The following is a 13,351-nucleotide window of genomic DNA, read 5'->3' as shown; positions in this document are numbered from 1 at the left end:
ATGGGCCTTTTGGAGGGTCTTTTAGATTTCGTGAGCGAATTGGAAGTTCCGATCAAAGCTGTAACAGTTTATTGGACCCACGACGGCCCCAACAAAGCGGCGCGATTGCGCAAACCCAATCCCGTTTCTCTTTTCTGGGCGCTCCGCAAGATATCACCGATCACCGAGATGTAAACTGATCAGTCATCAGAAAACCTCTTCAGTAAACCTCTTCAAAGGCCAACACACGACGCATTGAATCCTCTCAATACATGTATACATACACTGCAATCACACCCAATTTCTGAACCGTCTTTCATTTAGAGTTTTGCGGTTAATTCCCTTACCCCCTTTTTTTTCCGCTCAGCTCATTGCCACGTCTCTTCTTAACTTCAAACCAAGCTCAAGCTCACAATGTCACCAAAACCGATGCCCTTCCCCGGCTTCACAGCCCTTAACGACCAGATTTTCGTCCGCGACGGCGAGGAACTGGCAGAAGGCGCAACACGACCAACAGATCACCCAAGAGTTGTAATCATCTACAGCTGGGGCGATGCCATCCCGAAGCATGTCGTGAAGTATACAGACGGCTATCGCAAGCTCTACCCACATGCGAAGCAGATCGCTATCCTTTCGCCAATCCTGAAAGCTATCACTCAGAGCGTCGAGCAGCGCGCAGACAGCATGAGACTCGTCATCGACGCTGCATACCCCCCAGAGTCCGTGGGCGCCCCTGATGAAGACGCCGTCCTCAGTCATGGCATGTCCAACACAGGCGCCATCAACTACGCCTCGGCTCTCAAAGCATACCATGACAAATACAACAAGCCCATGCCGCACCGTCTTGCCGTCTGGGATTCGACACCCGGCAGCCCCTACATGACTTGGGAGACTCTCAAGCGCTGGGCCAATGCCGCCGCCATGGCAGTTGCGCCGTTCGTCCCGCTCCCTTACGTCGTTACGCAGACCATCGTGGGCTTCTTGCTAGCGGTACATCGCGGCTACCAACTGATGGTTGGTTCGGAGCCCGCGCCTGTTTTCAGCAGCAAAGTGGCCAACGACACCGAATTTGTGCCAGAGACTCTGCGGAGGCTGTACCTTTACAGCAAGGACGACAGAATCATCGCGTATCACGAGGTCGAGGAGAACATCGCCATCGCTCAAGAGAAAGGCTTTATGCACAACGCCGTCACATTCGAGGGAAGCGACCACGTCGGCCACATGCGCATGTTTCCTGAGAGGTACTGGGGTGCCATTCAGGCATCTTGGAAGGAGGTTGCGTAAGACTTCTCTTGGGTTTGGGAGTGCCTTTGTTGAGCTGCGGCAGCGTAAGCAGCTGGGATGGAGGTCATCTTGGCTAAATCCTGAGAATCAGGGATTGGACGCGTCGGTCTTTGTGCATCGGACCCACTTACCTACGAAAGGTCTGCTCTGCTTACTTTGAATATTGATATGGAACTTTCGTTTTCGGTGTAAGGGGGTTTGGGGTCATTTCGCAAAGGGGGGTTTTTTTTTTTCCCTGGAGTTCTCTTGGCATTTTATTTCTGCCCTTCGTCGGGCCGATAGTAGAGTATTCGATCCAGCTCGGCGCGTCTCACGACTACGTAAGCACATTTCGCTTCGCTAGACGAATCTAACTTGGATATACGGGAGGTGAAGTATATCTTAAACCTTTCAAGAAGTTGGGTTGAGAAGAAAAGTTCACCAATAGATAAGCTTGACAAATAGATGACATTGCTGATCCTTACTCATTATGACGTCAGGCTTCTTTCATTTCGATGAGGCCGGGCAAATAACTGATGGATTGATTTGGTAGCTTAGATATGCAGAGAACGATCAACAAACGGACCTTATACAAACATAAACCACATTGCAAATTCATCGACTTTAAATTAAGCTATAATGGGCTCGAAAATCTCACTGGCGCCTCTTTCATCCCTCAGCGTGTCAAAACACCTGATTCCCGCACATGGCTTGTTGCCAAATACAAGCATCCAGAACAAGCCGCTGATGATATACCACTCGGCCTTTCGATCCCCAAGCGCATCAAGCATCGAGTCACACCTATCTTACATTGATGTCGTCGAACCACAATGGAGGTATACCATGTATAGTACTTCTCATTTCCACAGCACGTCGCATGAAGTGCTTTGCATCAGCAACGGCCGCGCGAAGCTCTGTTTTGGAGGCGAAGACAACGAGGGACGCGTCGAGCCCCTCGTTGAAAAGGGGGACGTTGTTGTAGTTCCCGCGGGGGTCGCCCATCGTTTACTGGAGGACATTGAAGGGAACTTCGAGATGGTGGGAAGTTACCCAAAGGGATGTCATTGGGATATGTGCTATGGCAAGAAAGGGGAAGAGAGCAAGGTGGAGAGTATTAGCAAGCTGGGTTGGTTCACAAAGGATCCTGTGTACGGAGAGAATGGGCCAGCTGTGAATGTTTAGACCTCTAGGATTTGCATGCGAGGCAGCAGTCAATATCTTTTTTGTTGCATTCGTGCGATGGCCAGCGGCCGATTTGCTCTACGTGTACGTTACGTGGTGAACACTGTGAATACGACTTTTCCCGCAGCAACATAAGAGCAGAGGCAAACAGACTTAGAAACAGGAATGAAAAGCTTGAACAGATTTTCAATGCTTTCCGTGCGGGTACTGACGAGGACGCTACCCGGATACTCTCGGCCATTAGAATTGGTACAGACCTTGAGCATCTTGTCTCGGCACCTGATGGAGAAGCAATAGGCATGCCGGGTTGTAAGCGACCAGTTCATCTTGTAGAGATTATATTGTCACCGACTGCTAAATGGTTAGAGACAAAATGTCTGCAAAGTTACGAGGTCAAAGTGAAGAGCCCTTGAAAAGCTCGTTCGGGTCGTCAAGCCTTGCTGGGTCAGAACCAACCTCCCGGGATGAATCATTCTGGCTCTAATCTTCGATCGTCATCCGACGCTATTACGGGACCGGAAGGGGCGACTGCAACTACCAGACAACTTGAAAACACAAGCACATATCAGTCTGCAAAATCAGTGATAGAGACTACCCAGCAACGTAGTTACCGTTTAACTTCGACAGAAGCTCAAGAATCAACAAGACTTAATCAAAACTCAAGAATAACAATGGCAAGTTACGTTAGTGTCAGCGCCAACATCTGGCACTTCGGTAACCCCCCCTCTTCCAGTGGCATTCGAACAAATCACTATCCTTCAGGTGTGCAAAACTACCAAGTCGACAGCTTGTTTATCCCTATATGAGTGATGCTATCTTTGAACCCTTTGCCTGATTCCTCTTCTGTAAAGGACTCAATTTTGGTTACATATCACGAGGCCAAAGCTCTTATTGTGACTGAGGTGCCAGTCGACGCCGTGACGGGTCTTGACTACAGTGTTGGGACCATCTTTGATAAAGCTGAATATGAACGATCCTCGATGCTATCGCAATGGGCTGCTCGTATGATCTACAACGTTCGACATAAGAGCAATGACTTTACATCACTTGCTGCTTGCTATCTGATGTGGGTGCTGCTGAGGTGGATGATAAACCCGCGGTCAGACACAAACCTCGACATACCGGAATGATACAGACCCACGCCATACCAGCTCTTCGTTCTTCACGTTGAATTGATCGATTTCTTAAAGTAGCCGGGCTTGCGAGAGAAGCTCATTTGTGAGCTAAAATTGCAAGCCAACTTAGGCTGGCTCATGGTTATGAGACTAACTATTAACTGCGGATGGAATGAGGATTTTCACAAGGCTATGGGGAGAGACTCGACATCGGGGGATAGAGTGTTAACAACGGAAGCAAGGTTACGAGCCGTTCATGAGAGTCCGAATTGCGGCTAATCATCTGTGTCAAAAGTCGAACCGTAGACTTGTACAGCTGGTCTGTAGGTCCATAAATCAGAATGTATATTAACGGGCCAAACACTTTGTCAACATACAAGGCACCTGATCTCACATTATCGCGCCGTGGCGGCTGCGGCTAAGACGTTCCTAGGGCGTAGGAAGCTAAATGCGTGGAAGCAGCATGATAAGAGCTCGGCAAGTGAGAACACAAGCATGAGACATGAAAATAGGAAGTAAGAAAACATATGTTGGATCCTAGGACAAATAGATCAAGTGTAAAGTATATAGACATTATGCAGTATCACACTGTTGTCTGGTTATGAAGTCAACATCACATACTATTAGAAACATCGTCTAACTGACGACGAATACAAGTCGCTATTCTGAATTGAATAATTAAACAACTGCAAAATGGACGCCCAGTGCATATGACGCTTTCCCATGATGATTATAATTCCAGCAATTCAAGTTCCCCCAAATGTTGCATGCTGTGTCGCTAGGTAGCCCCTACTTCGCCTCTTTAATGATACAAGTGCCCATCCTCTCACTTCCGAATCGCCGACCAAACACCAATGAGACCAGCAAAGGGCCATGTCACAGCCATTTTGTCGCGTATTGACCTCCTCTCTCTTTCTTTGCTCACATCAACCTTGACTTTATCGTACACATCCGGTAAGCTTGTTGCACTGTACCGCCCTCGAAGTTGAGTATACCAATCCTTGTCGTACATATCCCAGAATTCCTTCTCTGTATAATATGCGTGCGAATAGAGCACTTTCCGCCCACCGAGTTCCATTAACTTTGCTTCCAGATCCCGATTCTGGCGCATGAACCGATCGATCTTCTTGGACGAGAGACCCCAAACCCCTACGTTGAGCATAGGTTGTGGTGTTTCCCCGCCTGGTTCGGTTGTACAAGGGTGAAAACTGGGGGCTTCAATGGCTCGTAAAGGACAGAGCCACAGCGGCCAAATCTCCAGATTGTCAGCCACGTAGTCGATGAAGTTCTGTACAGTTGTGTACGGCAATGATAAGTCGTGAACCAGGTATCTGAACGTCATTCTACTGCCTCCACCGAGACCGGCTTTGTATAGTGTCCGTGTGTCCATTAAACGGTTCACGATCCGCCGGGTGAGCCGGTTGAAGGGAACGAGACCGAAGTATTTGAAGGCTAGTTCACCCATCCAGAAGGCACCACGGTCATATCGAAAGAGATAGTCTTGCAATGGCACAAAGTCTGGGGTCGGCACAGCATTTGCAATTCGTTTCCGGGCATGGAGATAAAACCAAGGATCTTTGGATTTACTGAAGGTTTGTGGCCGGTATTTGTTAGGCAAGTCGTCGGTCAACTGCCCGGTGACGACGGCGGCACTCGTGCGTGAAAAGACAAGGCCTTCAACATAATCGTTGTGAGCCAGATTTGTCTCTCGCTGGATTGCAGCTATTGCATCCGGTATGGTTGAGTAAGGATGGTAGGTGACTTTCACATATGATTTTGCCTTTAGCAGTCGCAGCTCCAGTTTCGTAACGATGCCGAGCGTCCCTAAGCCTCCAGCAGCACCCTTAAAGAGGTCGGCATTCTCAGTTTTTGACGCATTAACTACCTCGCCATTGGCCAGAATTATCTCAACCGACTGTACCGTCTCATCAAAGTAACCGTAACGAAATGAGCTGCTTTCTCCGGCCGAGCCAGCAAACCCGCCGCCAACAGTGATGCCTGGAAACTCCATCACCACGGGTGGGATCATCCCGCAGCGGTAAGTCGCGGCGACAAGCTGGTCCATGGGCACATTTGGCTCGACAATGGCGACTGCGGCGTCGGCGTCAATGTGCAGGACATGGCGCAACTCGCTGATGTCGATGACGCGCTGGCCGTGGGCGGGCCGCGTGCTGCTGGTGGACCCATGGAAGATGCGGAACGGCTCCCGGCGGGAATGAAACTCTTTGACAACCTCGGAGATGCGTCTTACTGAGGCGTTGTGGTCGTCCATGATTTTTTTGATTTGTTTCTGGGAGGCGACCTAGCATTTGCCGAATGTGACTCTGCAGGGCTATTTTTCCCTCGACCGCAGGGGAAGAGAAGGTTGTTGGGTTGGAGTGCAGAGTTGTGTAACGGGTACTGTCAGAAGTTCGATTTGACCCACTTTGGAGCAATGAAGCCGCCCTTATTGGCGTACAGCGCGTAGGCACTGCTTCAGTTGGTGGATGACTAAAGGGCCGTTTAGTGGTGTGTTAGGTGTGTGTGCGCATAACTGTACAAATTGCTGTTGATGTCAGATGCCTTCTCAACCCTGGCAAACCTGGTGAACAGAGTTGAACCCCCTTTTATGGATGTCGAGCTAAGATTGCTATTTCATTTGAACTGTATTTATGGTTTTAGCTAGTAAGCCGCAGTTTTCTTTTTATCGAGGTTACCAAATTCACTGCTACCTCCACCGAGATGTATTGTTGAAATACAGTTGAAGATTGGCACAAATCAGCTAATTCACTACCACTGACAGCATTGAGTACAGCATGATTTACGAGGTACCAACAGGCTGCCCCAATCTTTGCGACAGACAGCCCTTTTCTATTTCTCGCTCAAAACGAACAACGAGGTAATTATCAGCAATTCAATAAGATTGCCTAACCACAAAGATAAGCAGCATTCATTTGTCGCGAGAGCTTCTGGTTACTTTAACACCTACAACGCTAAACTGTTGGCATTTCTACAGACCCGAAAGAGCTGGCTGTCTCGTACCTTATTTCTCACTGATCATTATGCCTCAATGTAATGTCGCGGATTGCTCTACAAGCCGCGGAAACCCACCTGTACTACTGCGACGTTTTGTACAAGGGACCTATTGTTACTTTAAGCTTATATTCCTCGGGATTATAGCGTCTCATAGCGAGAGCCTGACAGACTAGATCGGAACAGCCTCATTAAAAAAAACGATTTCCAGAAACAAATCTCTAATTAACAGTTTATCTAATATCTGATATACTTCAAATCTCCATCTTACAATTAAACGAAAGTTATGAAAGAGGCTTTGCACAGCAGTCTTTTTTAGTTGCCAAGCTTACATGCGGCTTTGTTAGTGCATCTACAGGCGGTCATTAACAACACAGCAGCCTCCACCCGCTGTACATGCTAAATGCGGAGACGCCTTGCAGTGACCGCGACCAGCTATAAAACTACCATTCGATATATAAAATCCACGTATCACAAGGAGTAACTTTCCTCCATATTACTCGATGATCCGTTATTCTCACATGGATCATTCTTCCCGGAATGGGTTCTTTTGCGTAAAATGACGCCACTGACGTAAGCCAGCCCGTCTACCCCAGGTTGCAATTCACGCCCTTCTGCCTACAGAAGTCATAAACAACCCCCGCACGCAATTGTGTCCTGCCGACTTCATTCCCACAACACCATCCATAGGCAACCTTTGGAGTACTCACATTTATGGAAGAAGACAGCATCACAATTACGGCCCAGTGCCTCTGCAAGAAGCACAAGTTTACGGCCTCGATCTCAAAGTCTGCCCTGCCTCTCAAAGCCGCATGCTGCCACTGCAATTCTTGCCGCCATACCTCCGGTGCCCTCTACACCTCGTGCACAACGTGGCCATCGCCAGACGAGGATCTTTCTGCTCTCAAAGCTTACTCATTTAACAAGAATCTTGAACTATTCTCTTGCGAAGTATGTTCATCGCAAATTTTCTGTCGCGGCGATACCACTGGGAATGCTGCCTGGGTGGTTACCGGAGCATTACAAAACATACCAGGGCTGGTTGAATACGCTACCCACATATTCATCGGAGACACTATTGATGGCGGTGCTTCAGTCTGGCTGCCCGAATCCGAAGAGGGCAAGCCTGTTCAGCGGTGGAGGGAGGGACGTGGAGAAGGCGAGCAACTTCCATCAAACTGGCCCGGTCCAAAGGCACTATCCGCAGAGGAACTCAATGCTGGGCCATCCCCTGACGTCACGCCTTTGTGGTGTCATTGCAAGGGCGTGCAACTCTCACTGCGGAGTGCTGCTGATCTCAGGTCCGTTCCCGACGAGGACCTTGGTCGCTCGTTTATCAACACCAAGACGTTGAAGTACAGAGGAAGCCTCGAATGCTGCGACTCCTGCAGAATGAGTTTCGGAGCTGACCTACTCGCCTGGACTTTTGCTCCTCTGAGCCACGTCGAGTTTGGCGGTCATGAGAAGCCAGGCGCTTCCCAATTCCCAAGAAGTGTCAGTGCCCTCAAGGATGCCGTGACTTCCAAGGAAAAGGATCCTCGTCTGGGCACTCTGGCTGTGTACAATAGCTCACCTGACGTTGAGAGATACTTCTGCTCTAGGTGCTCCGCCAGCGTGTTCTATGCAGTACACGACCGGCCGGACATGGTTGATATTGCAGTCGGCTTGTTGGATCATCCAGATGGAGCTCGTGCCGAGAGTCTGCTGGATTGGCGTCTTGATAAAGTCGGCTGGGCGCAGGATGCAGCTGGAGGATGGCGGGAAGCCCTTGCGGATTCGGCAAAGAAGCGTCAGGCGGAATGGGCTGAGGCAACCAGAGGAGCATCTACAAGGAATCAGTAAAGGCATCCAGGAAGAAAGTGAGGTATCTAGCCATGGTTTTGTGTATTACGGGGACAGGTAGCGAAGCGGTTGGCCTTTAGAGTACAGGCAGATGATCCTTGCAAATCCTTACCCACCAAAATGAGTTAGCGCTCCATAGGTTTCTCCTCGCTTGGTGACGAGCATCAAGTGGAACTCATGTTCCATAATCATCAGCGCCGATGGTTTAGTGGTAAAATTCTCCGTTGCCATCAAGCAGCGTCGGGGAGCCGGGGGTTCGATTCCCCCTCGGCGCATTTCCTTTTGGCTTCTGTGCGATTACACGTCTTTTGACAGCAGGGACGTGTTAAAGGCTAACGTCGGAGACGCCAGAGGAAACAAGAGAGAGTTGAACATCACATGTTTGTTCTCTTTATTCTTGGAAGGACATAGTTTTGTTGCTACCGAACTACTAATCCAGATTTACACCTATTACTTGTTGTGTGCGTAGGAAATATTTGCTTTTGCTGGTTAAACCAAGGTACTATACAGTACGCTCCCTTTCATGGCTTTCCTTATTGGGGTATGGAAAATGCCGAAAGTTCTGATCTGATGATATCGTACTCTTTGGGGCGGGCAATTGTGGATAGAAAGAGCCGGCTGAGAGTGTCGTTGCGAACCAGAGAGTTGTAGATGATACCGATAGGCGACGCCGCAATCATTGTGGTACTCTCTCTAATCGAAAGGAGCTTGGGTGCTAGACGCATAAGCCTCAGGGCTTCAATCGATGGCTGCCACGGATATTTCAACTCGTTTGGCATGTATAACGGGTCATCTGCTGGCTTCGCGACTGAGGGGTCCATTTCAGCCGGGAAAGGTTGTGGTTGATGAACTCCTGTACGCAAAGCGACCAGGATTTGCATGAGATATATAACCCCCGCGTTATATACTAGCAAATGAGCTGCGTGTTCTGCTGTTCGGACTTCTAGTGGCCTGGACAGCAGATTGTTCAGCCAAGGTGGTGACACTTCTTCAGATGTCAACGGCAGCCAGACTTCAGTTGCGACTTTTGGATTGTCAACCTCCCACTGATGCCTCCATTTTTTCAGGCGTGAGATAAGACCCTCCGTTTTCATCTCAAGTTCAGCCTTTTGATCTGCGCTCATGGGCATCGCTGAGCGAACAAGCGAAGCACTCAGCCCAGGTAAGTCGATGAATACGTCTGTGAGAAAGTCGTATGCCGTCTTTTTACTATATTTGAAAGGGACTGTCTTCCAGTTTTCCTTTTCGAAAAAAGATGGTTCGTTGTGATTGAAAGAATTACAAGACTTGATTGCCGGAGGGAGGACAAGGTTAGCGTTCAAAATCAAACTCATACATCATTTTGTCTTTCTGGTACAAAATACTCACATGTTGCGACCTAATTTGACGGTAGTAGGTCAAAAGGGGCTCATGCTGGAAGTATTCGGGTCCACAGTACTCGATAACCCTGATAATTCCGCGATAGTGCGGAAGCTCTGTCTTATTCTCTACAGCGTACTGCTTTAAGCGTTAGCGTTTACGATATCAATTATGCGTGCTGACACACATAGTGTGCGTGCAGTTATGGCAGTGGATGATGATGCCTGTGATAGGGACTAGTTCCAAAGGAAGCGACTGACCTGGTAGAGGCACAAAACCAGGATCGTAAAAGCCCAGGGTGCGATGTCCGATTTTGACTTCGCTGAGAGAGCTGACTGAAGTGCGTGGAGGATTTTCCCATTCAATTCGTATCCGTCAGATATCATTTTAGGCTCATTAACATGATGGCCCATGTACGCAAGAGCAGTAGCGAGGCACCCCATATAATGAAACTTGACTGCATCCGGTTCGTTTCCCTCCAGTATGGCAATGCGTAGTAGTGGCTTCCAGAAGGGGGCCCATCGATAGTTGGCAAGGAGATACGTAAATGCCATGCGGTCACGAAATGCAGTCAAGGGAAGCTCAACCGGGATCTCCGGCAGAATCATCGTTTCTGTCGACTCCGTGGGCACTCGAACCAGGCTTTTCCCGCCGTCAGGCTGCGCGCCGATTGTCAGATTTTGCATTCGCAGGGGGTTGTCGTAACCTTTGCACTTGTAGCCCGACTTTAGACACCGTTCGCATGATGGCCTAGCCCGATCTGGGTAGCAAAATATTGTAAGCATCGACTTATCTTTGACAAAGTAGGTAATGTATGACTAAAGATCATGTAGCGGCCATATAGACTTACCGCATTTGATACGTCTTTGCCGGCAAGTATGACAGTACCCGCTGCTAGGAGGGCGTCCCATGACGTGAGTTTAGAGAACGTAGACTAGAAATAGATTGCCGTATGAGCCTATAATAGAGGGCTATGGGCTGAATCCTGGGCGCTTGTCAGAAACGGAAGCTGATTGTCTGTCAAGCAAATAAAACAAACAATACCACGTCTCCGTCCACATTAAATTTCACACTTCTCACATCACCAGAGCACGACATTTAATACCAGAGAAAAGAAAAAGCATTCAAAACATCATACCTTATTCAGCAACACTTAGATTAGGATATTCTGTATTCTGTGGTGTTATTATTACCCAAGACTAGGAAACAAATTTAGTCTTATCTGCTGTTATGTAAATTTCTACCGATGTCATTATATGTTTGTTTTGAAATGGAACGGCGCGAACCACCTGCCTTATTCTGACAGATTCTGACTAATAAACCAAGCGCTGGAAGTATCGACATGCAAGCTGTCGTAATTAGTTGGAGTATTCATACGCGCGCGGGAACCAATCAAGCCTTTGTCAGCCAACTGAAACATAGAGGAATCTTAATCAGCTGACTCAGCTGTGCAGCAACCAATGACAAGGTTGGAATTGGGGTTATTCAATTTCTACCGGCTTCCCGTTCGTTGATTACGTAGTGCCTTGGAATAATCAGGCATCAGTACAGGTCTGCAGGTGCAGCCAAGATGCATGGCACCACATAACAAGCTATCAAAAACAATAGATATTCGAAGTTGTGAACGTGTCGTATGGGATGTGTCTAATTAGACTATTACGGAAGTTTTACAACATGTACTCCTTTTTGCTCCTCATTGGATCAATGCAACCTGGACCGATTTGCATTGCAGTATGGCAAACACGTTGACGAGCCTTACTTCGAACTTGATTAAAAAAGTGTCGCAAGGAAATTATGTTATTCTCATTTAAGTAAAGGCATGTATCTATTATCGTTGCCCTGCCGCAGAGCGATCCACGAGATATACAGTGGGCTAATGAAGTATATGTACGCTGCTGACATGCTGTGGATCTACACGCATATCTGAGATATTAGCAGTCTATCGATCAGATCGTGCATAAATTATTGCCGATGCAAGCTCACCTAGTAAGTGGGATGTGTTACAGACTGTTTTGATAGATGACAAGTACCTCTTAGCATCACGACAGCTGCGCGAATATGGGCATTTAGGAGTCGGCCGAGAGTCACAAAAACGTAAGCTCTTCCGTGGCTAGCATCTATGGCCTGTAAAGTTTCTCCTTGGCAGGCAGGCCTGAAATGCTTCTATGCCTTAGCCCTAAGGGAACTACCACACCCCTGATGCCATTGTTTTCCGCGGATTTGTGTTTTCGCCAAGCCACACTACAACGCAGAAGAGACGGGGCATTGTACGCCCACTACCAAGATAGAAAGTGTCCCACAGGAAACGCCCACCGGCAGGTGCATTCAGGGATGTAGGGGTATGTAGGTGTCGCTGAAAATAAACTTTACTCCTTTCTAAAATACCTTAATCTGCCTGGAGAAGGGCGATCGTTACATAATTAGTACCACAAAATGCCCGGCGGCTCAAAAACAACATAAACAGTGGCCGACGGCCGGCATCGGAATTCACCGACATCGAATCGGAAATCGGGAGTCAGAGCAAAACAATCAGCACCAGGGGGGGGGGGGGGGAAACGCTCGGTCTTTAAGAGTTTAACGAGGTGAAAGCGTTGGGGACTTGTTCATGAGGCGGGACCTTCTTGCGCCCTTTTTATGGATAATTCTCAAAGACAAGGCATGCACAGGGAGTTTGTAAAACTCTGATGCGGCGAAGGTCTGTAAGATCGTTTCCGCTACTTACCTAGTACTACATCTAACTCTAGTGAGCCGATCCAAATTTTGTCAGCAATATTTAGACTGGTTATTATTAGTGCCCCAAAACTATTCTTAAACTTTTTTCCTTTAACAACTGTCAAAATACTAGGTGCCACCTATACAAACTTGGTCTTGTGCTATCCCTTCCCTGTCGTCAGTGGTTTTCCCGTTGAAGCTCGCCTCGCGATGGAGCAACGCGCCTAGGCCTAGTTGACTCGCAATAGTCGTCGAGGATGACACCTACGTATTGGCGGCCAACAAGTTATTAACGCCAAGTCCGAAAGGAAGTTTTAGGCTTCATGTACGTCAAATAGATTCCCTGGCAGCCTTGAAGTATTTTACATGGATTTAACAATAGGGATTACTTGCCTAATTCAATCGAATGGTAGTCAAAATCCCGCATCCACCATTGGGAAGTTTCGTCCCCAGCTGGGGCGATGCGGGAGGCGATCATGCGGGGAGTTGATTCTTTGCTGACTTAGATCGGTTTCCGCTCCCTATCCCTTCGGAAATAACAAGGCACTACTGCAACTGGTACGGGAGTTGACCGATAAAGGAGCAGGTGGTCGTTCTTGGCAGTGGGTAATAGACAGTTTTTGCATTCCTTTTTCCCCCCGTAAAACCCTGTCATTTCTGAATGCTTAGCACTTGGACCTGGACACAGCAATTGGGGAATGGTCGAGGTCGTCTGCCCTTCTACCATTGTACACATACTGACTATGTAACCGAAACTGATGTGTCATGCCAAGCCAGCAAGCGGATCAGGGAGTCATGTCACCTCCTCCACTGAAGCTTTTCCAAGAGGATAAACTTAACTACGGTACACACTTGAAATCCCGCCCCGCGCGGGAAACTTGGGCCGT

General features: G+C 48.3%; 6 protein-coding genes across 6 annotated transcripts; 3 read left to right on the top strand and 3 right to left on the bottom strand.

The window, feature by feature from the left end:
* Positions 1–393: 393 nt before the first annotated feature.
* Positions 394–1,263, top strand: CTRU02_204142 (paxu protein; the record flags this gene model as incomplete). The annotated part of the gene is made up of 1 exon (XM_036728235.1): positions 394–1,263. The coding sequence occupies one exon, from the start codon at positions 394–396 to the stop codon at positions 1,261–1,263; it is 870 nt and encodes a 289-aa protein (XP_036579944.1).
* A 618-nt stretch (positions 1,264–1,881) lies between these two features.
* CTRU02_204141 (uncharacterized protein) lies at positions 1,882–2,424 on the top strand (the record flags this gene model as incomplete). The annotated part of the gene is made up of 1 exon (XM_036728234.1): positions 1,882–2,424. One exon carries the CDS (start codon positions 1,882–1,884, stop codon positions 2,422–2,424), a length of 543 nt encoding a protein of 180 aa, XP_036579943.1.
* Positions 2,425–4,365: 1,941 nt separating this feature from the next.
* CTRU02_204140 (FAD binding domain-containing protein) lies at positions 4,366–5,811 on the bottom strand (the record flags this gene model as incomplete). The annotated part of the gene is made up of 1 exon (XM_036728233.1): positions 4,366–5,811. One exon carries the CDS (start codon positions 5,809–5,811, stop codon positions 4,366–4,368), a length of 1,446 nt encoding a protein of 481 aa, XP_036579942.1.
* Positions 5,812–7,265: 1,454 nt separating this feature from the next.
* On the top strand, positions 7,266–8,393 carry CTRU02_204139 (DUF636 domain protein; the record flags this gene model as incomplete). The annotated part of the gene is made up of 1 exon (XM_036728232.1): positions 7,266–8,393. The coding sequence occupies one exon, from the start codon at positions 7,266–7,268 to the stop codon at positions 8,391–8,393; it is 1,128 nt and encodes a 375-aa protein (XP_036579941.1).
* A 108-nt stretch (positions 8,394–8,501) lies between these two features.
* On the bottom strand, positions 8,502–8,669 carry CTRU02_204138 (uncharacterized protein; the record flags this gene model as incomplete). The annotated part of the gene is made up of 1 exon (XM_036728231.1): positions 8,502–8,669. One exon carries the CDS (start codon positions 8,667–8,669, stop codon positions 8,502–8,504), a length of 168 nt encoding a protein of 55 aa, XP_036579940.1.
* A 257-nt stretch (positions 8,670–8,926) lies between these two features.
* Positions 8,927–10,663, bottom strand: CTRU02_204137 (C6 finger domain-containing protein; the record flags this gene model as incomplete). The annotated part of the gene is made up of 4 exons (XM_036728230.1): positions 8,927–9,679; positions 9,762–9,890; positions 10,013–10,512; positions 10,603–10,663. The coding sequence occupies 4 exons, from the start codon at positions 10,661–10,663 to the stop codon at positions 8,927–8,929; spliced, it is 1,443 nt and encodes a 480-aa protein (XP_036579939.1).
* Positions 10,664–13,351: the final 2,688 nt, after the last annotated feature.

Source organism: Colletotrichum truncatum (genome assembly GCF_014235925.2).
Source record: "Colletotrichum truncatum strain CMES1059 chromosome Unknown Contig_0002, whole genome shotgun sequence".
Taxonomy (NCBI): Eukaryota; Fungi; Ascomycota; class Sordariomycetes; order Glomerellales; family Glomerellaceae; genus Colletotrichum; species Colletotrichum truncatum.
This window is presented reverse-complemented; position numbering and strand designations above follow the sequence as displayed.